Source organism: Bombyx mori, chromosome 7 (assembly GCF_030269925.1).
Source record: "Bombyx mori chromosome 7, ASM3026992v2".
In the NCBI taxonomy this organism is placed as follows: Eukaryota; Metazoa; Arthropoda; class Insecta; order Lepidoptera; family Bombycidae; genus Bombyx; species Bombyx mori.
The window spans coordinates 10,117,584-10,143,719 of record NC_085113.1 but is presented as its reverse complement, the minus strand read 5'-3'; the positions used below and the strand labels follow the sequence as shown (position 1 = coordinate 10,143,719).

Below are 26,136 nucleotides of genomic sequence, written 5' to 3'. Positions count from 1 at the left end.
TTTTTGTCTGTCAGAATCAAACACTATTTCATAATAAAATAATAATATTACACTGACAATCGTAGTGACTAATAGATACCTACCCTTATTCCTTACAGCTATATCAGCAATTAGCAAATTACAGTTAGGGGGATTATTTTAAATTCAAATAATCCAGATCTCCTACTGCCGACGTCGTGAAAGCCATATTTCTGAAAGTCGGTACAAATGAAGAAACTTATTTTGTCAACATTTAATGACAATAATATTTATTTAAATCTTTTAAAATGGATAAATTAAAATAGTAAAAATTGACAAAAGTCGATCCTCTGTGATTGTTATAACTATACAGGTTGTTCGTACTGAGCCAAAGATCTTTGGTAGTGCTAAAAATCATACTTACCAAGTTTCCACTAAACATGGTTATGAAAAATCAAATACAAAAATATTGTGTTAAATTTTAAAAATAATTTTATCTTTGCATTATACGTAAATGTATATTTAATTTGTATATTCTAAGCATATAGGGCACATGTAGTGTGAACAGATGCATGTTATTAGGAGATGTATGGAAATGGTTGTGCAAGATAGATAGAGAAGACCATAGATAGAGGTCGACCAAAGAAGACATGGAGGGAGTGTGTGAATGACAATATTTATTTATTTACTACAAGGAGAACCAACATTCAACTAACATAGTATAATAATATGACAAATAATAGAATCAAAAAGCCAATAATTAAAGGTCCTCACCAATATAAGCAAATTAAAAACACTAGAGAAACAAAAACATAGAAACGAAAAAATTAAAAACGAACAGCAAGCAAGAAAGAGCATAAAGAAAGGAGGAAAACACCAGATTAATTTAAATGTAGACCAATGTATAAAAAATGAGAGAGATGTGAGAGAGAGAGGAGTGAGTGTTGAGATGACGGCTGATAGAAGAGAATGGAAGATAAAAATTAGCTGTGCCGACCCCACCTAGTGGAATAAGTTGGAGAAAAAGAAGAAGGAGTGTGAACAATAATTTGCAGGGTTTCAGAAAGATAAAATTTACGTAAATGATATAGGCAAATTTACAAAAACAATCACTATTTACATTAATATTAACACAATTAGAAATAAAATATTTAATTACATCGAGCATAATCGATATCACGCATTTTACTACGCTTATCATGTTTGTTAAAAAATCGGCAGAGATATTGATATTACTTCAGGGTCTCTCATAGCACCAAACTTATCATTCAACTTATCCACTGTATCAAAGTATTTAAATTTATGAAAATCACAATCCGATATTGCCCAATCAATTGATTGTTTATCTATTCTAGCTGTCTGTATATTTCTGAGTTTCAGTTACTTTGATTCAATAATTTGCTAATTTACAAAACAGTTGAAATGGGAGCTATGAGCGACCCTCGTCATTTGTAATTCAAATCTGCATTTAATAAAATGTTATCTGAGATTTAATAGTCCTGTCTTTTCGTGATTGAAAAGCAGAAGGTTTTATGGACGCTTTAATTAATTGCGCTCGACTGTTTCAATGTTAGCAATAAAATGTCGCAGGTGCTTTATTTAATAGGTTCTAGAGCTTAGTTTATTGTGCCGAAATTTTGTTAGTTACGTCGATTTGTAAATCTACTTGCGGCTTGCGTCAGACCTTTGTATCATTTCTGGGGTTTCGTTTCTTTAACAATTTCAATAAATTTGTAACGCTAAAGATATTCGTACCAAGTAAAATAAATTCAAAAAATATATACATTTGTATGCTTTCATAGTTTCTTGCTATGGAAATCTTAATAACTTTGTTAAGTTTGGTTATGTAGTTATGCATCGATAGTTGTTTGATTTTGTTGTTCATTATTCTTAACTCAACTCAACAGTCCAATTACGAATCCTCAAGTTCTTCGGGCACATCACTCGTAATGAGGACTCCATTGAGCGGTTGGTGGTGCAAGGGAAAGTCGAGGGCAAATGATCTCGCGGACGATCTCCAACACGATGTACCGACCTCATAAAATCTGTGACTCACTCCAAAATAAATGTTTGCTCTCACTCTGCGAAACATCGTGCCACATGGCGTCGCATCGCGAGAGCATCGATATCGCAGGATCCGACTGATGCATGACCACGACCACTCTGTCAAGAGTGTACGAATAGGAAGAAGAATTCTTAACTACCTCGTTATTCCGTTATCCGAGTTATATCTTGGCAGAGATCATTCACGTGACTATTCATCCGTGAAAAGAGCCAGTTAATAAATTATACGAACATAGCACTTTTCCATAGTGTTTTTCACTTACTCACAGGCAAAAAACTAGTATAAAGCCCACCGTAATTAAGACATTACATTATACCTTAAGACGTGAGTATTACAGCAGAATTAAGCAGAACAGTATTAGTCCAATGTGTAAGCTTAGTAGGTTTGGTAAAATAATGTTGTTCCTTTACTCTGAAAGAGGCCATAAAATGTTCGTTGGGTATGAACTTAATTTTTTTAATTCCTCCAGCTTTGGAAACAGGGCGTAGTTAAATTATTGGATAGTAATAGCTTATGTTGTGTACATTGATTTTCTCAGGCAATTTATATAATTTTACATAACATTTTGTTACCATATTTCAGTCCCCTGTTTAAAAACTACGCCATATGCCATTTGCAACAGCAGCCACCATAAATTTTCTAACTGATATGGTAACGGGAAAAGTATTTGTAGAAAGAAGCCACATTAAAACTGTTTACAATACCAGGCTCAAAGATAAGAGGCGAATGGTAGAAAATCTGCAACTTCGGAACATTCGAACGCCGTTTGCTTTGAAATGCGTTTTCGTCTAGTGATGTGTGTCTTCGGGTTGGTTAAGTGTCGATATTTTTGGGGAGTGCGAATTTTTTTATTCATTTATTTATTGGTTAGACGGGTGGACGTGCTTACAGCCCACCTGGTGTTAAGTGGTTACTGGAGCCTATAGACATCTACAAAGTAAGTGCGCAACCCACCTTAAAATATAAGTTCTAAGATCTCAGTATAGTTACAACGGCTGCCCTATCCTTCAGACCGAAACGCATTACTGCTTTACGGCAGAAATAGGCAGGGCGGTGGACCTACCAGTGCGGACTCACAAGAGGTCGTACCACAAGTACCAGTCACGTTTGACTAACACAGTCAACTTGAACCGTAAGAGAGTGGCAAGGTATCCACTTCCTAATAGGATTTTTGCGCGGTGTGGAAAATTTTGTGTAGGACGTCCAGTAACAAGGTGGAGCGACAATATACGCAGATCAGTGGGAAGTGGATGGAGACGAGAGGCGCATAATTGGGTCGTGTGGCATGTGTTTTGAAGAGGTCTATGTCCAACAGTGGACTAAAATAGGCGATTAATGACGACGATCGCATTTGGTGTCCGATCAAAAAAAGGTCAAGTAATGTCGTTTTGTGATTAAAAACAAATAGTCTTCAATTTGAAAAAAAAAAACCTAAATAGAAAAAGATAATTATTGTATTCAATTTTATAATATATATATCTTTTGTTTCTAACGTAAATTAGATAAAGATTGCCCTTGAAAAAAATGTTTCATAAAATTTTGAAAATATACCTAAAATAATTACAATCAACTATGGTTATCGAATAAAGTGATTACCTAACTACTCAGATAAAAAAAAGAATGTAATTATTAGATTTGGAACATGCAGCATAATTGATTCCAATCAGATAATATACAGTAATGAATATGATGGAAAGTCGACAATTTCACAACCCGAATCACATCACTAGGCTTCGTCGTTTTATCGTTTCAACCCGGGCCGTGTTGTCTCTTGAATTATGCAAACTTCTCCACTCGGGGATCTAGACGGAGCTCTGTTTTGTATGTAAGAGATGCAATCTGTCAAATGATTTAGAAAATGAGATATTATTAGCTATAGAGTTTTACTTATATTCAATATCATTTGGCTTGAGCTTTGGTTTGAGGCCGAGATATATAGGTCCTTACATACGAAATTGCCATTCAGTATACAGAAAATTATATTCTATGTCTATGGCCTATGTCCAGTGCGGACGGATGTGGGGTGATAGAATAGAATATAGAAACTTAAAGTGTTTTTTTTCGAAAAAAAAAAAAAAAAAACTGTTAATCGCAATTCGGTATCCATGGTAACATTGACAGTCGCTTCAAACATTATCTAAAGAAATACAGCAAGCAGCGGCTCGGCTGTACCCCTATCTATATTGCTTATGTCAATGAGCTACGAGTAAGGCCGTAAGCTCTATATTGGCAACAAAAAAAAAAAACAAATGTCCCAGTCATTAGATAGAACTACATCTTAACTGTACCGTCCCCTACCATTGCTATAGAACTACATCTTAACTGTACTGTCCCCTACCATTGCTGATGTCAATCAACTATGAGTAAGGCCGTAAGCTCACCTGTCTATATTGGCAACAAACAAAAAAAAAAACAAATGTCCCAGTCATTAGATAGAACTACATCTTAACTGTACCGTCCCCTACCATTGCTGATGTCAATCAACTATGAGTAAGGCCGTCAGCTCACCTGTCTATATTGGTAACAACCAAAAAAAAAAGAAATGTCCCAGTCAGCCAGAAATTATATCTTCACAATATGGATGCTATAGTTAGGCATAATGGACATTTTAGATAATTCCTATCTGAAACAGAATGTATCTAGGTTACTATTCCTTATTATTAACTCCGTATGCATGAGTGAGTGTTTTGAAGAGTGAAGGTTTCAAGGGTGATTCTAATAAAGGCTTGGCGTTAAGTGTCATTAAAATATCGATAAGTTCCTCGAGCAGTAAGATATCCCTTACAAACATGACTTATCTATATGTTATAGGTAGTATTGTGAGCAGCTACTTGTGATATATAAATGTAGGAACGATGTCATGACCCATCTCGTGTAAAGTGACTACTGGAGCATACAGCCGTCAAAGTACCAGTATTGTCAGTTAGTAATGTTATCAGTAGTAGTGTATAGTATTGTATTCCGGTCGTATTTCCCGGAAAATTGAAAGCATTGCTGCTTCGTATATTTTACTCACAATGATTTATAAAAAAATTATAATAATAATATACAAAGAAACAGCTATTTGTATGAATAATAAAAAAACCGTCATTACGTAGACTATACATTAGACACTATATAGCCATTAAACTAAAACTAAACATAAATAATAAAAATCTTACGTTACGGACGTTTTTTCCCGCCAAGAAAACCCCTCCGCATTGTCCCATAAAGAACTTCGTTCCAAAATTCTGGTGTTTACTAGGCAGTGATATTTGTATTAAAAGCTACGAAATTGTAATCAAAGCTTACTCCATTGCGACGTAATAAGCCAAGTCTTTACATTTCGACGGCAATCCAGCCAAACCCAAAGAATTACGTGACATTTTCACGAAAAACGCCAGCTCACGACGTTTAATTCAACGATAAGTGCTATCGGAACCGGTTTCCGGCCAGGCCTGGTTCAGCAAAACGTTAATAACTCTTGTTATGGGCTTTTAGCGATTTCACTGTTTTCAGGTATTAACGTCATGATTCTTTAGAGCGAAGGTTTGACATTGCCGGCTGTGGGCGACTCACATGTGTTTATTTATCTATACTTATTTATTTACTAGCTGACCCGGCAGACTTCGTTGTACCTCTATCGATAAATAAAAGACCTAAACATTTGTGTAAAATAAACTTAATACAAACAAAAGGAATCCGTCCGACATGGAACACATTAAAGGAAAAACAAAATTGTTTGTTTTTATACAATTCCGAGCATTTTCATATTTTTCACATTTTAAATCTTCTCTGGACTTCCACGAATAATTCAAGACCAAAATTTGCCAAATCGGTCCAGCCTTTCTTGAGTTTTAGCGAGACTAACCAACAGCAATTAATTTTTATATAAGTATATAGATAATATCATAAAGCTGAAGAGTTTGTTTGTTTGAACGCTCTAAGAACTACTGGTCCGATTTGGAAGGCTATAGGCTATATAACATTACGCTAAGACCAATGCAAGCGGAGCACCAATAAAGAATGTTTCAAAATCGGGGTATTTTACCATTTTGAGAGCTTCCGCTGAGTACGCTGCGGAAACGGTTAAAGTTACGCTAAAATAATGTATGACAGAATTGATTCCATTTAAGCGATCTAAAAAAAAGTCCGCAACAGCATATGTCTATATGTTATGGTTGGCTCACTATAACGTTTTATATGCTAACCAAATTTGTTCTAAAATAAAAGATTATTTGTGAAGATGTTTTTATAAAGATTATATTAATCCCTATCCAAACAAATACGTTATTCATTACAACATTGAAACACCCAAACCACTTCAAGATAGGCTTTGACAAATTATATATTTTTCTGGATTTCTCCAGGATCATCAAATCTTGATGATTAGAGAACCATTCGGGAAGTTTTTTTTTGTTTTTTTTTTTGTTTTTGTGATTGAGCTTTTACTGGTGGCCCTATGGCTTTTCCAATTTCACAAGGATAGGTGGGCGAGCAAGGGCTCAGCCAGAAGAGGCGGGATTTGCTAATAGCTACCCGAGTGCCTCCAAGGGAGACCTGACTACTCAAGAGTAGCTGCTTCGCGAATGAATCTACTACCGGATCGGAGTCGCGACCCGCTGAGAAGATCCGGCGAGAAACTCAACGGGCTGATCCTTAGGTTAGGTTGCACGTCGAACTATTTGCTGAGTTCGATGAGTACGGTTACCGGGGTCTCTACTAGTATTAGAGCGAAAGGCGTCTAATGCAAGGGTTGTTGGATCTGATGGATCCGTAAGTACGTGTCTAGGGCAAGTACGTGTCTAGGGCAAACGGGAACAAAAAAAAAAAAAAGAATTATCAGAATCGGTTCAAGCATTCTCGAGAAATCGGTGAACACACATAGATAAAAAATTATGGTCGAATTGATAACTTCCTCCTTTGAAGTCGGTTAAAAGGCGTGATTTTTATACCTTAAATAGCTCCTTAACATTATTTATTATTCAAAAATATTTCCACTTTCTACGTAAATGAAGTCGCGGGCAAAAGCTAGTTTTATAATATTTTATTATAATTACACTACACAACAATACATGTTGGAGTATTTCTACTTTCGGGTAGCGACATGGTAAGCGGGCAGTCTTCGTAAGTCAATAAAACCAGAAATGTTAACTCAGAGCGTATAATACGCAGGAGCGCTCCGTCTGATACGGCGACTCGCTCGCTTCTGAGATCGAGAGTTTTTTTTTTTTTTTTTTTTTTTATTCCTACCTATGCTGATAGCCTTGAGAGGCTATTTCAGCTTCACCCTAACGTTAGTAGGTGAGCTCGCGGGGCTCAACCGGAGAGTTGCTAACACTGACCCTAGCAAGAGCAGTGCTTCGCAGAATCTACCACCGGATCGGAAACGCGACCCACTGAGAAGATCCGGCGAGAAACTCAGTGGGCTGTGTCTATGGGTTAGTTCGCTCGTCGAGCCCTTCGTCGCAAGCGACGGGTTCGACGAGGACGGTGACCGGTGCTTGTGGTGCCTAAAAGCACCGTTAATGGATCAGGAGGATCCGTAATGACGTGCTTTGGGCGACGTCGACGGTTTACCATTCGGTCTACTGGGTCGGGTATGTAATTTCCAGCGGCTACGATGAGAGGGTTCTCATGTCGTGCCGCCTTCTCAAAATGGCGCAGCGATGCCGACTGTAGATACTTACTAAAAGAGTCGAGCTCCAGGTCGTCGTGGAGATCCACATTCCTAAGGAACCAAGGCGCTCCGACGGTTATCCTGCAGAATCGTGATTGAATAACCTGAAGGGATTTCAAGTTGGTGCGGGCTGCGTGAGCGAACACTACGCTTGCATACGTCATGACGGGGCGTATACAAGTTTTGTAGAGAGTTACCTTATTACGGAGGGACAGTTTGCTTCGACTACAAAGCATTGGATAGAGTCGTCCTAGAATAAACGCGGCGCGGTCGCGTACCGTTTTTATATGGGGACGGAATGTCATCCCTCTGTCGAGGGTGACGCCTAGATATTTGACCTTCGAGACCCACGGAATGGACTGGCCAAAGAGAGTGATGGGACTAACGGCGGAGGTGTTTGCGCGCCTACTACGGAGTGGGATGCTCGAAGTGATGTTCGGAGGGCGACCCCTTTTGAAGAGCACCGCTGCGCTTTTCGTGGGGTTGATGTCTATTCGCCACTTCCGGAACCACTGTCCCAGGGTGGCTACTGCGATCTGGAGTCGCCGATGAAGCAGCGACATCTTCCTACACGAGTAGTAGATAGCCGTGTCATCGGCGAAGAGCGCTAGATGGGTCTCCGGAGACCGGGGTATATCATTGATATACAAACTAAATAATAACGGGGAGAGCGCGGAGCCTTGCGGGACTCCGGCGGTCAGTTGACGGGGACGAGAACGAGTTCCCTCTACTCGATATCGAAACGAACGGTTCGACAAGAAGTCTCGTATGATGAGCACGAGTCTGTCTGGCACTCCCATGTTGTACAGTTTGTAAATTAAACCGTTGTGCCAGACTTTGTCGAACGCCTTCGCGATGTCGAAGAAGAGGGCGCCGGTCGGGATTTGTTTACGCCTATTTAGCCCTATCAGAATGTGCTCCGTGAGGCGGTGCACTTGTTGTACGCACGAGTGTTTTGAGCGGAATCCGAACTGTTCGTCTATGAGTATTTTGTTCGCGGTAACAAAATCCCAGAGGCGTTTTCTAAGGAGACGTTCGTAAATTTTTCCTATCGTCGAGAGGAGACTAATCGGACGGTAACTAGAAGTTTCGTTTGTCGGTTTGCCCGGCTTATGTATACCGATAACGTCCGCTTCTTTCCACACCGCGGGAAAGATGCAGTGCGTCATAGCGGCATTTAAAATTGTAGCCAACATTGCTATCAGTTGGACTGGCAAGAGTTTAAGCGCGCGGTTGTGGATGCCGTCGGAGCCGGGTGCCTTCCTAGGTTGTAGGTTGTGGATCGCGTCTCTAACTTCGTCAGTGGTAATGGGGGGTAACGCGTCCGAGGGCGGCAGGGAAGCTCTGCGCTCGACCTCCCTGTCGACTAACTCGGTGTGTTCGGGGTCCGCGTGTTGAGTGCTGGTGGTGCACTGCTCTTGCAGTGCATCGGCCAGCAGCTCAGCCTTGTCATCGTCATCGAATGCCGGTGGTTGGCCTGAAGGGCGTACGAGGGGAGGCATAGTAGCGGTAGTTTCGGATTTGAGAGTCCTAGCTAGTCGCCAGTATGCTTGGTGGGAGGGCGCGAGTTGTTCTAAATAACTATGCCAATTATCGTTACGCGCGTCGCTTAAGCGGGAGTGGACTTCGCGTTGTAGACGACGCATCTGAATCCGGTTTGAAGGCGTGGGAAGACGATCGTAGGCCCGGATTGCCGCGTTCCTAACTCTTAAGAGATTCCTAAGATCGGGGGACAGTCTGATGCGGTGGAAGCTGTCCTCCACATCGACTTCTTTTGAAGATCTAATGATCGCGGAAGAGATGTGATCGGTAATGATGTTTATGGATTCGACGGTGTCCTCGGGGGATGGATTCGAATCCGGGCCGTAAGGGAGGATTGGCGGAGCGGCGTCGGCTAGGCACGTGCCCAGCTTATTCCAATCCACCATGGTCCTCGTAACAGTGACTGGGTTGTGAGGGCGACCGAGCTGCATAACGACAGGTCGGTGGTCTGAGTCGAGCTCTGACATTGCTTCGATGGAACGCAAGCGCAGAGTTACGTTCCTAAGCAATGCCAGGTCTATAGTGCTCGGACGGAGCGCGATGTTATACGGATAACATGTTGAAGTTGGGGGACCGACTATTTCAAAGGTGAGGTCGTCTATAAACGCGTCGAGACGCCTACCGTTAACGTTTGTACGATGGCAGTTCCACCTAGTGTGGTGGCAATTTAAATCGCCTGCCAGGATGACGGAGTCTCCCATGCCGAACAGTGACTCGATGTCACTGCTCAGGAGGGGCTTGTCCGGGGGGAGATAAACGGATGCGATGACGATCGGCTGGTGTCCCGTCAGCGAGATACGGCACACTGACGCCTCGATATGTGAGAGCGAGGGAGTATCGAGAGGGACAACGTGCAGGGCCCGCCTATAGTAAATGGCAGTCCCGCCTTTGGAGGCGGTGAGTCTGTCATTCCTAACCATGACGTAATTCGCGACTTTCGGGTCGCGACGCGAGGGCTTCAGACAGGTTTCCTGCACTAATAGAATATCTACAAGATTATCGCGGAGGAATTCAAAAATTTGATCGCGTTGCCGCGCGAGTCCGTTAGCATTATAGAATGCTAACGTAAGGGAATACGGTTTTTCTCTACCTTTTTGCGCCATTGGTTACCGGTAAAGATTTTTATAACGTACGCGACACGGACTCGTAGACGTTCATGTGATCGAATGCGGCCGCGAGCCGCTGTTCGGGGGTTACCGACCTACGTATCGCGTCTGCGAACGATCGCAGACGGTCGAAGTTCACCGCAGTGACGAAGTCACGCACGAGCGCGAAGTCGTTGACGGCAGAGGGTTGCGGGGGACGGAACGCGGGCGCGGGGCGAGGTGCGAGCAGGGGCTGGGGCGCGGGGCGTGTCACGAGCGGGGGCGGGGGTGCGGTTTCCGTTCCCGCCTTCGTATACGGCAGCGGCTTTTTCCACGCCGAGACCGTGGGAACCGCAGCCGGCACGAAGGCGGGTTTCGGCACTGAAGGTGCCGAAGTCTTTGGGCCGACGGTTCGCGGAGCTGGGTGAGTTGGGCGTTTTCGCGGAGCCCTGGGACATCCACGGTAGTTCGCGGGGTGCCCTTGCTTAAGGCATAGGACACAGCTGGGAGGTTCGGTCGCGGTTTCCCTATCTCTAACGCAATCTATCGTAGCGTGATCGCCGAGGCATTTCACGCAGCGGGGGCGCGCGTGGCAATTACGCGCCGAGTGGCCATAGAGTTGGCACCTGTAGCACTGCCCGGGAGTGCCACGCTTATGGGGGGCTTCGATCGAGATCCCGGATAGGCCGCAAATTGTCGTGAGACATGCGATCTTCTTTTTGGCCTCCGGGGTGGGTTCTAGAGCTACCAGGATCATGTTGTAGGGCTGCTTGCCCCGCCCACTGTGCATCCGGTGCACGCTAACTAACGGGAGGGACTGAGCGGTCAGATCCTCCTTTATGTAATCGATGTCTAACTCCTTAGGGACTCCGCGTATCACTACGCGGAGCTCGCGGTCCTCCTGAAGAGCATAGGTGTGGAAACCTATGTTCTCCTTTCGGAGGTATGAAGAGAGGGCCCTATGGTCGCCCGGCGTTGCGACCTTTATCTGAATCCCATGCGCGACGTTACGCGCATGGGTGTAGTTAATTTTATTTGCCTGAAGGGCCTGGGACACGCGATTCCACGCTTTCTTCTCTTGAAGTATCAGCGGGGGCGGGGCAGCTACTTTGGGAGCGGGCGCGGGCTTGGGACGCGGCGGTGGGGTTACGCGGCGCGCGGAGTCCGACTCCGGTGTAACTACTACTTTCGGTCGAGAGGCGGACGTGGATTTCGTCTGTTTTGTCGTGGAGTTCCGGGACTCCACGGCGCGAGTACGCTTCTTTCCACGTGTCACTGTTTGGAAACCATCCGAGGTTCCGGGCTGAGGGCTGGACGCGGATTCGAAATCCATCTCCGATTCGGTATCGGAGCCTGAACTTGAAACGATCGAGGTCGCGGCGGACGTAGCGCGTGATGACGTAACCGACGCGGGCGCGGGGGTGGGGGTAGCGCTAGGCGCTTCGTGAGTCGCATCGTCGGAACGTGCGCTCGAACTTAACGCGGCGGCGGGGGGCGCGCGGCGTGCCTCCGAGGCACGGTTGAAATACGCGGCGACGGACGCGGGGGGGGAGGGATTGCCACGGGAGGCCCTATAGGCTAAATATTCGGCCCTAATTGTCGGGTACCTTTCCCGGAGGAACCCGACAAAATCACTGTCACTGACACTTTCACTGTTCTGCATCTTCGGTCTTCTTGCCCGGGGGGGGGCGGCCCCGGGACTTTTGTTGAACTCGCCGAAAGGCGAGGCCCCGGATAGGATTTGTAACCCCCCTGTGCTGCAGGACAGCAAGGAGCAGGGGGGGGGAATGCCTATGCCGTGAAAACGGCAATCGGCGGGGAAAAGGAAAGGAACCCGCTCGGGCTGTATAGTGCTACAGCAGGCAGAATCGCGAGCGGGGGTCTAGTCTTGAAAAAGACTGTTGTTTTGGGAAGGGTTAGGAAATCGCTAGCCTGTGAGTGCCACAGGAAGCCTGATCGTAGCGATTGGTTTTGCCTTGAAAAAGGCAGTTGGTAAAGGGTGGGTTCGCGGTTACAACACTTTAGCGCACAAAAATGGACTCCGAGACGCAAATCGCAAGCGACCAACGGATCGGCACGTCCGCACTACTGAATTGTAAGCACGATGTATTCACGGTCACTACACTGTCGAGCACAACTGTGAGTTCAGAGACGCAGCTCGCAAGCGGGCCACGGATCGGAAAGCACGTCCGCGCACGACCGAGTCGTGAGCGAGAATGGCTTGTCGAGATCGAGAGACAACAACGGAGCGTTTTTATAGCAAGGTATCGTGGTGGGACAATGTTGTTTACGATTCTTATCTTGCACGTGTTGTTTTCGATGAATGCTTGCACGTGTTGTTTGTCGTCCCATCTTTATTAGTCATGAACTAATGGTTTATAAAAACACGCGCCGACTTACATACATACATACATACTTTATTTTATATCAACACATTAATTTATCACGCAATCATACAAAACATTATTTACACTAAACAAAATTAATTCACAAGCATAATTAAGCGATAACTGCAGTATAGCGGCGGCGATAATATTTCGCTACTACAAAGGTTTTTTTACCGATCCACCGCCACTTTTTTTTTCCACAGAAGAAAATCGCCGGTCTCCACCCGCGCGGCAGGTGGGGAATGTGGGAGTTGAACCTCACTAAAAACTAGTGCCGCTCACAACCGGCGCCCTACCTTGGACCGGGCCACAGCCCAGTCGGGGCTATTGAGACGGTGGGACAGGGTTGACGCAGAGCACATTACATATATCCCGCCGTCCCACACACGCCGGAGCGGCGGCCACCAGCGTCACGACCTCCGGTTCCCTCGATCAGCGGGCCGAGAGCCCGCCTTGATGGCGCCGCGTTACACCTTCCCCCGGAGCGGTCGGGGCAACGCGGTCTACCATCACCCGGCTTCCTTCTGCGGGTGAGCGTGCAAAGCACACCACCCCACATCTGGGTCTCTCCCCGCACAAAATGGGTAGGTTCCCAAGCTCTTAGGGGGCCAGGTCACGGATACGACACCGGTCGCGACCCCCTGCTCGGCGGCGGCGGGTTTCTGCGTAGTGAGGAGAGCTTTGCCTCACTCGCCCCGCCGCTTCCTTCTGCGAGATGGTGCACTCGCATTAAGTCGAGCTTAGCCTTCCAAGACTCATCGCCGCCAAGCATCGACGCCTCGACGCCAGGCAGCGACAAGTCAGGTTCTATATTTGCGACCTGGACAAGGCGCTGCACCTCACAAGCAGGGCAGGCAGCGAGCGTATGCTCCGCTTATCCAGGTCGTGTCCACAATGGTGGCACCTCGTCGTCGGCTCAGCCCCTATCCGGTGCAGGTACTTCCCGAAGCATCCGTGCCCGGTCAGCACCTGCACCAGACGAAATGTGAGACGTCCTTCGCCACGATTCACCCAGTCATCAAAGACCGGGTAAACCGCCTCGACGGTCCGTAGTCCCCACGTGGGGTTGGCCAATCGCCTCGACGATCCACCGCCACTAGTCGAAATTTGACATGTGAATGCGCATCCTGTGTTACCTTTCTGTGCTACGCCTTTTTAATTATTGCTCCTGGTTTCGTGTACCTGCTTGTGTTGCTTGGACTATCTATTTCTTGTTACTTTCTCCTTCTTTGTATATTTTGTGTTCGTCTTAAATAAAAACTTTCTTTGTGTTCTTTTGTGTGTTGCAAAGATATTATAATATCACCCTTAGACGACTAAACCGGCTTTGCTTTTCGCACCATAGTGATGTTGTAATTCACTTACAATTCCAGATGTAGGTCATTTAAGTCACATTCATACTGTGGTCGCGAACGCTAACTATTAGAATCTGGTATCACACCAAATAATAAATTCGGTCCTTCACCTGCATTTCGTTCTTCTTTATTAAATTAGCGAACGATCTCACCCGGTGCGAATTGGCGTTAAGATCATTACATACCCCAAACTGGATAAGAAACAACTGTTTTAACCGACTTCAAAAAAGGACGAGGTTCTGAATTCGACTGTGTTTTTTTATGTTTATTACCTCAGATCTTCCGACTGGGTGAACTGATTTTGATGATTATTTTTGGAACGAAGTTATGGGACGATGCGGGGGGTACCGGTAATCGGGAAAAAACGTCCGTAACGTAAGATTTTTATTAGTAATGCAAACAGTGTACGACCTAACTTTGTAATAACGTACAAAAAATAACATATTTTTTTGTCATTCATTGATCACGATCTCAGAGCGTTCGTTTGCGCAATACACTAACTCTTATGCAAACAACTGTGAATGAAGTGTACCACAAAAAGTTCGCACGTTACCAAATGACCGGTTGTTGCGAAACCTTCAAAAACTTCTGAAGTCGTCGTGACCTAAGGGATAAGACGTCCGATGCATTCGTGTTGAGCGATGCACCAGTGTTCGAATCTTAGGCGGGTACCAATTTTTCTAATGAAATACGTACTCAACAAATGTTCAAGATTGACTTCCACGGTGAAGGAACAACATCGTGTAATAAAAATGAAAACCGCGAAATTATAATTTGCGTAATTACTGGTGACAGGACCTCTTGTGAGTCGCGCGGGTGGGTACCACCACCCTGCCTATTTCTGCCGTGGAGCAGAAATGCGTTTCGGTTTAAAGGGCGGGGCAGCCGCTGTAACTATATTGAGACCTTAGAACTTATATCTCAAGGTGGGTGGCGCATTTATGTGGTAGATGTCTATGGGCTCCAGTAACCACTTAACACCAGGTGGGCTGTGAGCTCGTTCACCCATCTAAGCAATAAGTACAAAAAAGTTTTATTTTCTTTATACCTCGAATATAACTTAAAATTAATATTTTTATAATAAGGAACTTCCTTCTTATCCGGTGTCCCACGACACCACATATCTTTTTTTTTAAGTTTTAATTTTTTTGGTATTAACTTTCACAGTTTTCTTGGCTCTTTTTTGTTTTGGGTGAACTTTTATAATTGATTTTGAACTGAATTCTTAATACGCTAGAAACCTGGTGTTCAGAACATCGCTCGGAATCTGCTTAGAACGCAAAATAAAAACTGAGAGGCTGTCCATTTTTGTAGTTCATTTAAGATATGTGATGATTTTTAATCTATCTTACTTACGTCAACTTAATTATTATAATAGATTACTAAATCTGTCGTAAACAAAGATAACAGTCGCGTGGCGATTATGAAAGCGATACAAATACAAATAGTTTCAGTTATCGTGTATCATTCACAGTACGTATTAAGAACGCGAGCAGCGTAACACAAAAATACAATGAATTTTCAAACGATTCATTTGTTGGTGTTAAGTGCGCTCGCTTGCGATGCATATAAGATATTGCTCGTGTTTCCGTTCCCTTCGAAAAGCCACGCTATTCTCGGAGAGGGTTACGTCAGGAATCTCCTAAAAGCAGGACATGAAGTGAGTATTCAGTTTTACCCTTTCTGCCAGCGGCACACGGTTTGATAGATTTTATTTGTTTAGTGTTAATTTCGGCCCCGGTTTTAGATTCCTGCCGTCGTCGGCCGAGGAAAGCAGGCCTACCTATCGGAGGCCTCTGCCAGGGATGGTACCATTAATTTGTACAGCTATGCCCTGGCGAAAAGTTCTTTCTAAGGTAGCTCTCCCTGCCGACACCGACGCGACAGATGTCACCAAAGCCTTGAAAGAGCTGGGATTCCCGGCTCGATAAGCTTGGTGCATTCGGTGTGTTGTGCTCGAATTGTCCGGCTGGGCCTAGGGCAATGAGATCGCTCCAAGTTGCTAGATTGTTTGATCTTGCGTAGGGTCGGGGACCACTACCAACCTCCATAGCTGCGGTAGGTGCCGCGGGAGACGACAAAGGAACGTTTTCTGCTACACCCCACTGAGCTTTCTTCCTTAGTTTCCTCTTCAAAGTTTTTTAACTCATTTCTGCGAGCTTTTTTATTAAGACCTACTATTTAGAGGGTTGGAACTCTCCAGCACGGACTGCAGCTATATCACTGTTAGCGGCCGCTCGCTATGTGAGGTTTCTCCTCTGGCCGGTGTTGGCCTCCCGGTTGCCGGTCAGGACTAAGCTCGGCATTTACAAGACGTGCGTCCGTTCCCGTACCACGTACGCAGCTGCGGCCTGGTATCACTTCATCCCGCAGCGTATGCGGATGAGGTTGCAGGCCTAGCAAAATCTGGCTCTTCGCGCGATAATAAGAGCAGGCTGTTACGTCAGAAATTAAAGGATTTTAATGTGGAGTCGCTCGAGGAGTTCATCCGGAGGCTAGCTCGTAATATTTACGAACGGGCTGACGGTGGACCCCACGAGCATCTCAACAGCATAGCTCCCTTGCACGCCAGTCCACCTGATGGTCTGACGCTACCAAAGGATCTACTGGAACCCCCTGCTATGACAAGATAGTCGGCTTAACCGGAGTGATATGGGAGTGCTCATAATGAGTGCCCCCATAGGACTGAGCTGTCCACACTCGTCATTCCCCTCACACTGTTGACTAGACTGGGCATCTTATCCTTTAGACCAATAATAATACTTTTTATGGTTGGGATGATATCATTTTAACGTTTGATGCAGCCTGATTTACCGCACTTTGGCTAGTCTACTAATCTCAGTAACAAAATAATATACTGCAAACATTATTTCAGCTGACCTACATAACGCCATATCCGAAAGATCCGGCTCCTAATTTACGGATCATCCACATTCCACAGCATGTCTTCGAGGAAAAAATAGGTAAATATACAGTTTTGTTTGTTCATATCTTTTTCTTATTGTCACTGTCAATAAGGGTCGAGATGTGTGTACTAGTCTAAAGTTATTGAATGAAAATCGATACTGCTGGAAGTAAAAAAAAAGTGTTACAGGTTTTCACGTGTGACGGTAATTACGTTGTTGATGTCTATGAGCTCCGGTAACCACTTAGCACCAGGTGGACGTGAGCTCGCCCATTTAAACATTAAAATTAAAAAGTAGAACAGCATTCCATACGGACTTGTTCACTCTTTAAATTAATAAATATTAAATTAAGTTCAAGTTAGGTGAATCCAGCAGCAACTAATTATGATGGTATAAATGAGTTTCAGAATCTTTGAACAAGCTCGCCCAGAGCACGCATACACAAAGCCGTTTGCAACTTAGTAATCGTATATGAATTAATACTAAATTTTACGACATTATCGCAAAAGCTAAGTCGTGATGACTAGCCAATTTACTAAGCAATGATAAGGTTCGATTAATCGCTGCAACATGACGCTATTAGTAGCGAGGTTAAATCGTCAGGTCAGCACGAACACCACGGATAGTAACGGATAGTAACTCTACTGCAATTGCTGTGGTCACCACAACTTGCTGTACCCGAGTAGTATTCCAAGAAATGATAACATGAAAATTGTTGCAACTTTTTAGTTCGAGAGATTAATTAAAACGTTAAGACAAAACATCATCATTGCTAATGTTACACTATTCGGTGTACGTTCGCTTCAAAGCATGCTCTTCATTTCTATGGGTAATATAGCCAATATTCGAAGTTCCCCTCATGACTCGAGTTTCTTAAAACAACAGGCAGCCTATGAGCTTTTCGGGTGTCATAATATGTAATGATCAGACTTAAAATCCATATGAATGTAATCATTTGAATGTATCTATAGACCTGAAAAACTAAATCCGACATCAAATGCTCGCTGAAGTCAATGATTGATATGAATTATTTTTTAAATATACCAAATCGCATATCCTCGGAACCTAATGGTAAAAAAATGAAAATGAACATAGACCCAAATGTAACAAATGCAAAATCGATGCCGGCCCGCTTTGCTTTCCGGCGTTTGATGTTCAACTTTGATTCGATCGCTACCAAACTCATTCGTTATTCACCAAATCAATCTGAAGATGATCTGAAAATTTATCCGTTTCGAAGTCTATACGGAACATATTATATTATTATAATGACTTTTATATTTATAAATGAATCTTATATTTCAGACTCCACGTTTACTATAGAAAAGCTAATGGACTACAGTTTTACAGTAATGGAAATGCTTAACATTTTCAAGTCTTTTATTGATACAGCTAATGATACAGTAGCTAATGCGGAAGTACAGCAGCTGATGTTAGATCCGCAGACACATTTTGATGTTGTTATTGCAGAATGGATGGTAACGGAAATATTTAGTGGGTAAGATGAAACAATCATGAATAAGCAGGAAAAAGCTAATAAATAAAATAATCGCGTAATGACGAATGCTAAAGATAATTATTTAAATCCAAACGAAGTCACGATCAAAATAATTTCATAAATTAGGAAAGTCCTTGGGTACATCAAATCTAGTATCTGAGCCTATACTCATTATTTCAATATATATTTTTAGAAAAGTAGAAACATGGATAAAAAAATATTGACATCGGTACCGCTATATCAGAAATCGCTTGAAGAGTTTTTACACATTATTACTATATCGAGGGGTAAAAGGCTATTAAGCGAGATTTCGCTTAATATTCGACATTTATCTTTGTAATTAAAGTTGCGTTTTATTTGGTATTAGTATCAATAATTCGATGCTTTTAATTGAACTTCAATTAAGTTCACTCTATTCAAACAGCTAAAGAAGTTTTTAAACTCTAAATAGCTCTCCAACCTTAACTTAAACCAAATGACCTTTCTTCACCCCTCGATATTATGAAATTATCTATTGTGAACGGCATATCTAAGAGACAGTATCCGAAATGAGGAGATCCGTAGAAGAACCAAAGCTGCTGAATTGTAGCTCGTAGGATTAGCAAGCTGAAGCGTCAGTGGGCAGGCCACACAGCGCGAAGATCGGATGGCCGACGGAGCAGAGAGATCCTCGATTGGAGATCATGTACTGGCAAGTGTGGGATCACCACCAACCAGATGGACCGACGACCTAGCGAAAATCGCTGGGTCACTTGTATGCAGGTTGTAACTGACCGGCCGCACTGGACATCAATTGGAGAAGCCTATGTTCAGCAGTGGACAGCGGATAAGCTGAGAAGATGAAGATGATGATGAACGGCATATTTCTATATTGGATTATAAAAGTAATCATATCAAAATGTAACAGGAATGGAATTTTTTTTTTTTCAGCTTCAGTGAAATTTTCAACTGTCCACTCATATGGGCATCTTCAATGGAACCACATAGCGTGATATTGCGTTTGATAGACGAGATTCCCCATCCTGCGTATTCATCAAATATGTTAGGGATTTTTGAACCGCCATACAATTTCGTCCAAAGAGCAATAAACACTTCGTTGGAGATTGCGTTAAAAGTAATTAAATGGTAAGCGTAAAAGACAAGAGATTTACGGCAACTACTTTTGCACTAAAATGCAGTTTTTTTTTAAATAATTGATTCAATGTGGTGAAAACAAGTTTCTTAAATATACCTTATTCAATTAGTACTTTAATCAACCTACCTGATCTGCGCTAGTAAATTTATAACCAAGCTGATTTAGTTTATAACCATTTATCTATTATATAAATAGGTTTATCAGTTTAATAGAAGAACGGATTTATAAAGAAGGATTTGCAGCTGCATTCAAAGCAAAAGGTCTCGTTCAGCCTAGCTTGGAGGAATTGAGATACTCTGTTGCTTTGGTTTTGGGAAATTCCCACGTTTCTTCTGGAGCTCCGCTGAAATTGCCACAAAATTACAAGGCTATTGGCGGTTATCATATAGCTGAACAATCTAAGCCATTGCCCAAGGTAGGAAGGAAATGATTAAACAACATTATTAAATATCATTTAATGGACTTAAAACTACTTCCACTAATACACTACCATGAACTGCTCCTAGAAAAGAGTAAAATAAAATAAAATTTACAAATTTCAAAATATTTTGTTTCTTTCAGGAATTTAAGAATATTTTAGACAACTCGAAGCATGGCGTTATTTATTTCAGTCTAGGATCGGTAGTTTCAAGTAAATCGATGCCTGCAGCAATCAAAAATGGATTATTTGAAATGTTCAGGAGTTTGAAATATACTGTTATATGGAAATTCGAAGATGAATTTCAAAATGTTCCTGACAACGTTCATATCGTAAAATGGGCACCACAGCAAAGCATTCTAGGTACACTAGATCAAACTCGAACAAAAATCGATATAATGAAACTCATTTTTATAAGCGATCAATTATATAGTTTATATTTCTATATTTTAGCACATCCTAACTGCATTCTCTTCATCACCCACGGTGGCTTATTGTCTACAACGGAAACATTACATTACGGTGTTCCTATTATTGGAATCCCTTTGTTTGGAGATCAGACTATGAATATCAAGAAGGCTGTCTATAAAGGTATTGGACTAGAAGTGAAACTTAATTTCGATACTCCAAAGAACTTGAAAGCAGCTATAAATGAGGTTTTGTCCAATCAAAAGTAAGTGTATGTTTATAATTATTTCATAAATTACATTCCATAGGTTTACATTAAAATATATACCACTTGTAGGTTGCAAAAAATAACTTACTATGAAATAAATAACTGGGAACAAATCGCGCACGATCATTCAGCCCCAATTTAGGATTCCCTGGGTTGTGGGTACCAGAGACTGATAAAAATACCTATGCATGTTTAAATATATACATAAATAGATAATAAACACCCAGACCAAGAGCAAACAAACCTGTGCGTCACACAATGTATTCCCCATGTGGGAATCGATCCTACGACCCTCGGCGCAATAGTCAGGGGCGCTAACTACAGCACCACCGAGACAATCAGTAAAAGCAGCACAACTTCTTTCAATTCAAAACTAAATCCTGTACTGCTGTTAATTGCAATATTGAACCTTTGACCTAGGAGCTTAGCGTGAGACCTCATCTTTACTTGATTTCTAAAGTGGTATGGTCCAAATTATATCGAAATTTTATACTTGTGGGTGTGTGGAAATTTTATTTTCCTGTACTATAATAGCTTAAAGTGTTTAAAAAAGATCAATTTACAATCAATTTCTTGACAAAAATCGGGCAATAGTCCGTTGCGATTCGTCATATTCTTAATTGTAAGATTGTATTGGCATATGTCGGCTTATATCCTAGAACTACAGCTCACAGAGATCATTTTTGCCACAGACTCAAGGTGTTTCCTGAGCTCTACGTCATTTCAACAAAAGAGGCTCAACTATAATTATACCTATTACATGGTGTCACTTAAGAGTGAATGTAATCACTTGATCACAGTCACCGAGATGTATGTCAGCTCGAATGCCAATAAAAATAGATAAACTATTATTAACCTTAGTTGAATTTTAATCATTAAGCTGTTATCGCCCGACATCATACATAATACATACTCATACTACAAAATGATGCATTACAAAACGACATAATAGCATTTTGTTGTCGTCGTGGCCTAACGGATAAGACGACCGGTGCATTTGTGTTGAAGCGATGCTGAAGGATTACTGGAGGCCCGGAGGCCTTTCAAGTTTCACCAGGACAGGTGGGCGAGCAAAGGCTCAGCCAGGAGGGGTGGGATTTGCTAACAGCTACCCGAGTGCCTCCGAAGGAGACCTAACAGCTCAAGAGTAGCTGCTTCGCGAATCTACTACCGGATCGGAATCGCGACCCGCTGAGAAGATCCGGCGAGAAACTCAGCGAGCTGATTCATGGGTTAGGTTGCACGGCGAACTCTTTGTCGAGTTCGACGAGTACGGTTACCGAGGTCCCTAAGCCTGCTCCTAGTGTTAGAGCTGAAGGCGTCTAATGCAAAGGTTATTGGATCTGATGGATCCGTAAGGACGTGTCTAGGGCGTCGACGGTGACTGGCTCCTGCGTGATCAGGATTCGGAGAGTAGTCAGCGGCAGCAACGATAAGGCGATTATCATGACGCATATCCTTATCGAAGTACCGTTCCGACGCTGACTTCATGTATTTCTGGATGGATTCGAGGCCCAGGTCGTCGTGTAGGTCAACGTTTCTCACGAACCACGGAGCTCCGACGGCTAACCTGCAGAAGCAGGATTGTAGAGATTGGAGGGTGTCTATATGTGTGCGGGCCGCGTGAGCGAACACCACACTCGCGTAAGTCATGACGGGCCTTATGCAAGTTTTGTAAAGTGTCACCTTGTTCCGAAGGGATATTTTACTCCGCTTACAGATCATGGGGTAGAGTCTACCGAGAATAAACGCGGCACGGTCACGGACTGATTTTATATGCGGGCGGAATGTCATCGATGCATCCAGGGTAACGCCCAGGTACTTGACCTTCCTGGCCCAGGGTATGAGTTGTCTAAAGAGAGTAATCGGGGGTGTGAGATTCCTCCTTCTAATCCGAGAGGAAATCCGTGTGGAGCTTCCCCTCTGAAATAGCACCGCAGTACTTTTCGCTGGGTTGATGTCTATGCGCCATTTTCGGAACCACTGCCCTAAGGCTAGGGCTGCGTTCTGAAGCTTCTTCGCGATTAGGCACTTGTTTCTACTGGAATAGTAAACAGTCGTGTCGTCGGCGAATAAAGCTAAATGGGTCGGCGGCGACCGGGGAATATCGTTAACGAATAAGCTAAATAGGAGGGGTGAGAGGACAGAGCCTTGCGGGACTCCAGCTGTGAGAGGTCGTGGGGAGGAGCGGGTTCCCTCGACTCGATATCGAAAAGAGCGGTTCGACAAGAAGTCCCGTATGATGAGCACGAGACTATCCGGCACGCCCATGTTGAATAATTTGAAAATCAAACCGTTGTGCCAAACTTTGTCGAACGCTTTTGCGACATCGAAGAAGAGAGCTCCCGTGTATAACGGTTTTGGTCGATCAAGCCCCACAAGAATGTGCTCCTTGAGGCGGTGCACCTGTTGAACGCATGAGTGGTTTGTACGGAATCCGAATTGATCATCAATGAGAAGCACCGGTGTTCGAATCCCGCAGGCGGGTACCATTTTTTCTAATGAAGTACGTACTCAACAAATGTTCACGATTGACTTCCACGGTGAAGGAATAACATCGTGTAATAAAAATTAAACCCGCAAAATTATAATTTGCGTAATTACTGTTGGTAGGACCTCTTGTGAGTCCACGCGGGTGGGTACCACCACCCTGCCTATTTCTGCCGTGAAGCAGTAATGCGTTTCGGTTTGAAGGGTGGGGCAGCCGTTGTAACTATACTTGAGACCTTAGAACTTGTATCTCAAGGTGGGTGGCGCATTTACGTTGTTGATGTCTATGGGCTCCAATAAGCACTTAATACCAGGTGGGCTGTGAGCTCGTCCAACCATCTAAGCAATAAAAAAAAACATTGGATTGTAGATAAATCTTATTGTAAAATTCAATAAAATCATTTCGTGTTTTCTAGTGATGAATTTAAGTGCGTCAAAAACTTTAGTGAAAATAAAATTCGTTTTTAGATATCGCGATCGAGTTAAGGAGTTGTCGATGATATATCACGATCGTCCGGTGTCTCCGGGTGCTGAGCTGGTCCACTGGGTGGAGCACGTCGTCAAGACTAAAGGAGCTCTTCACCTGCGCTCACAGGCACTGCACGTGCCTTTGTACCAGAAGCTGTTATTAGATTTAATCTTCGTGTCGTTATTATTGTTCCTTGGTTTTGTATTCTTCGTCAAATTTATGGTGACCCGGTGTTTGAAAAAGAAAACAGATATTAGAAAAAAAACTTTGTAGCTTTAGACCTTATACTAATTATACTTCAAAATGAACTGCAGATTCCTAAGTAATACTTTATACATAGTTAGGTAAATGGTTGGATATCCTAGGTTTCAGATTTACCTATTGCATGCTACAAATTGGAAATGGTTTGAATATTCTTGTTATCTACAAAGTACGTTATTATTAATATTATTATAAACTGGATATGTATTTACGTACCAGAATCTTTCAATATCATTTTCACGGACTTTATGTAGTACGGTCGACGCTCCAAGACCGATGGGCAGCGCATAGTCATTTTATTTGTACCACTATCGTGATTAGGATCAAGTCACATGAATAGCCGCAAATATTTTAACTGCATTTTTAGAATCAGATTTATTTGTAAAATTCGATTTATTTATATATAAATGGATGGCCTATAAATTAAACCCAGCAAATGGCTGATTTCAAGACATCGCGGTCTTCAAATGGCCAAAAAAACACTAAAAATACGTTTATCTAATTTCATTAAAAAAAGGTATTTTTAGAATACTCATTTTTGAAGTGATAACTTCAGGGGGGTGAACCGCTTCGTTACGTAACGCGTTACGGCACCAGCCTGTCTGGCTTCCCTTTCTCACGCATATGGTAGCGGTACTGAAAACATAATATGTCTTAACTATTTATATAACTATATATATTTAAATCTAGATACTTATAATGTACTTAGACAAAATTCTAATGTATATGGAAATTCAAGAATTGTAACTAAGAATAAAATATATTTTATAATCAATAAATGATTTTATTAATAAATAACCTTATTTCAAATTCCTGAACATTTCAAATAATCTGTTTTTGATTGCTGCAGGCATTCATTTACTTCGAACTATCGATCCTAGACTGAAATAAATAACGCTGTGCTTCGAGTTGTCTAGAATGTTCTTAAAATCCTGAAAGAAAGATAATACTGTTACGCCGGTAAGAGTAATGCTATCTATTGATGTCCAGTGCGGCCGGCTCGTTGCCACCTGCATACAAGTGACCCAGCGATTTGGGCTAGGTCTTAGGTCATTCTGGTAGGCGGCCGTTCTACACTGTGTTTGCCAGTACATAACCTCCACACAAGGATCTCTCTGTTCCATCGGTCATCCGATCTTAGCGCTATGTGGCCTGTCCACTGACGCTTGAGCTTGCTAATCCTACGAGCTGTGAGTCAGCAACTTTGGTTCTTCTATGGATCTCCTCATTTCGGATTCGGTATCATAAATATGCAGTTCACAATAGATAATTTCATAATATCGAGGGGTGAAGAAAGGTTATTTGGTTTAAGTGACATTTTTGCAACTTTATAGGAGAGCTATTTAAAGTTTCAAAACTTCTTTAGCTGTTTGAATAGAGTGAACCTAATTAAAGTTTAATTAAAAGCATAGAATTATTGATGCTAATACCAAATAAAACGCATCCTTAATTACAAAGATAAATGTCGCGTATTAAGCGAAATGTCGCGTAAACCAAATAGCTTTTTACCCCACGATATGGTGTTAATGTCTAAAGGCTCTTCAATTGATTTCTGACGTGGTGGTACCGATGTGAATTTTGTTTTTACCTATGGTCCTACTTTTTTAAAAATATTTATTGAAATAATGGGTATAGGCTCAGATACAAAATTTGATATTCCCCAGGACATTCTTAATTTCTATATTAGCTACTGTATCATTGTAAGCTGTATCAATATAAGACCTCATAATGTTAAAGATTTCCATTACTGTAAAACTATAGTGTATTAGCTTTTCTATGGTTAACGTGGAGTCTGAAATACAAGATTCATCTATAAATATAAAAGTCATTATAACAACATATGTTCCGTATAGACTTCGAAACGGGTAAATTTTCAGATCATCTTCAGATTGATTTGGTAATTAATTAATGAGTTTGGTAGCGATCGAATCAAAGTTGAACATCAAACGCCGAAGAGCAAAGCGGGCCGGCATCGATTTTATTCATTTTCACTTATTTTACCATTAGGTTCCGAGGATATGCGATACGGTATATTTAAAAACTAATTCATATCAATCATTAACTTCAGCGTGCATTTGGTGTCGGATTTAGTTTTTCAGGTCTATAGATACATTCAAATGATTACATATATGGATTTTAAGTCTGATCATTACATATTATGCCACCCGAAAAGGTCATCATAGGCTGCCTGTTGTTTTAAGAAACTCGAGTCGTAAGGGGAACTTCGAATAT

General features: G+C 42.5%; 1 protein-coding gene across 1 annotated transcript; it reads left to right on the top strand.

Moving 5' to 3' along the window:
• The first annotated feature begins 15,474 nt into the window (after positions 1–15,474).
• On the top strand, positions 15,475–24,683 carry LOC100862812 (UDP-glucosyltransferase 2). Its single transcript, XM_038012119.2, has 8 exons — positions 15,475–15,711; positions 16,927–17,014; positions 18,263–18,455; positions 19,386–19,580; positions 19,786–20,005; positions 20,152–20,371; positions 20,462–20,681; positions 23,643–24,683. Exons 1-8 carry the CDS (start codon positions 15,565–15,567, stop codon positions 23,914–23,916), a joined length of 1,557 nt encoding a protein of 518 aa, XP_037868047.1. The 5' UTR covers positions 15,475–15,564; the 3' UTR covers positions 23,917–24,683.
• Positions 24,684–26,136: the final 1,453 nt, after the last annotated feature.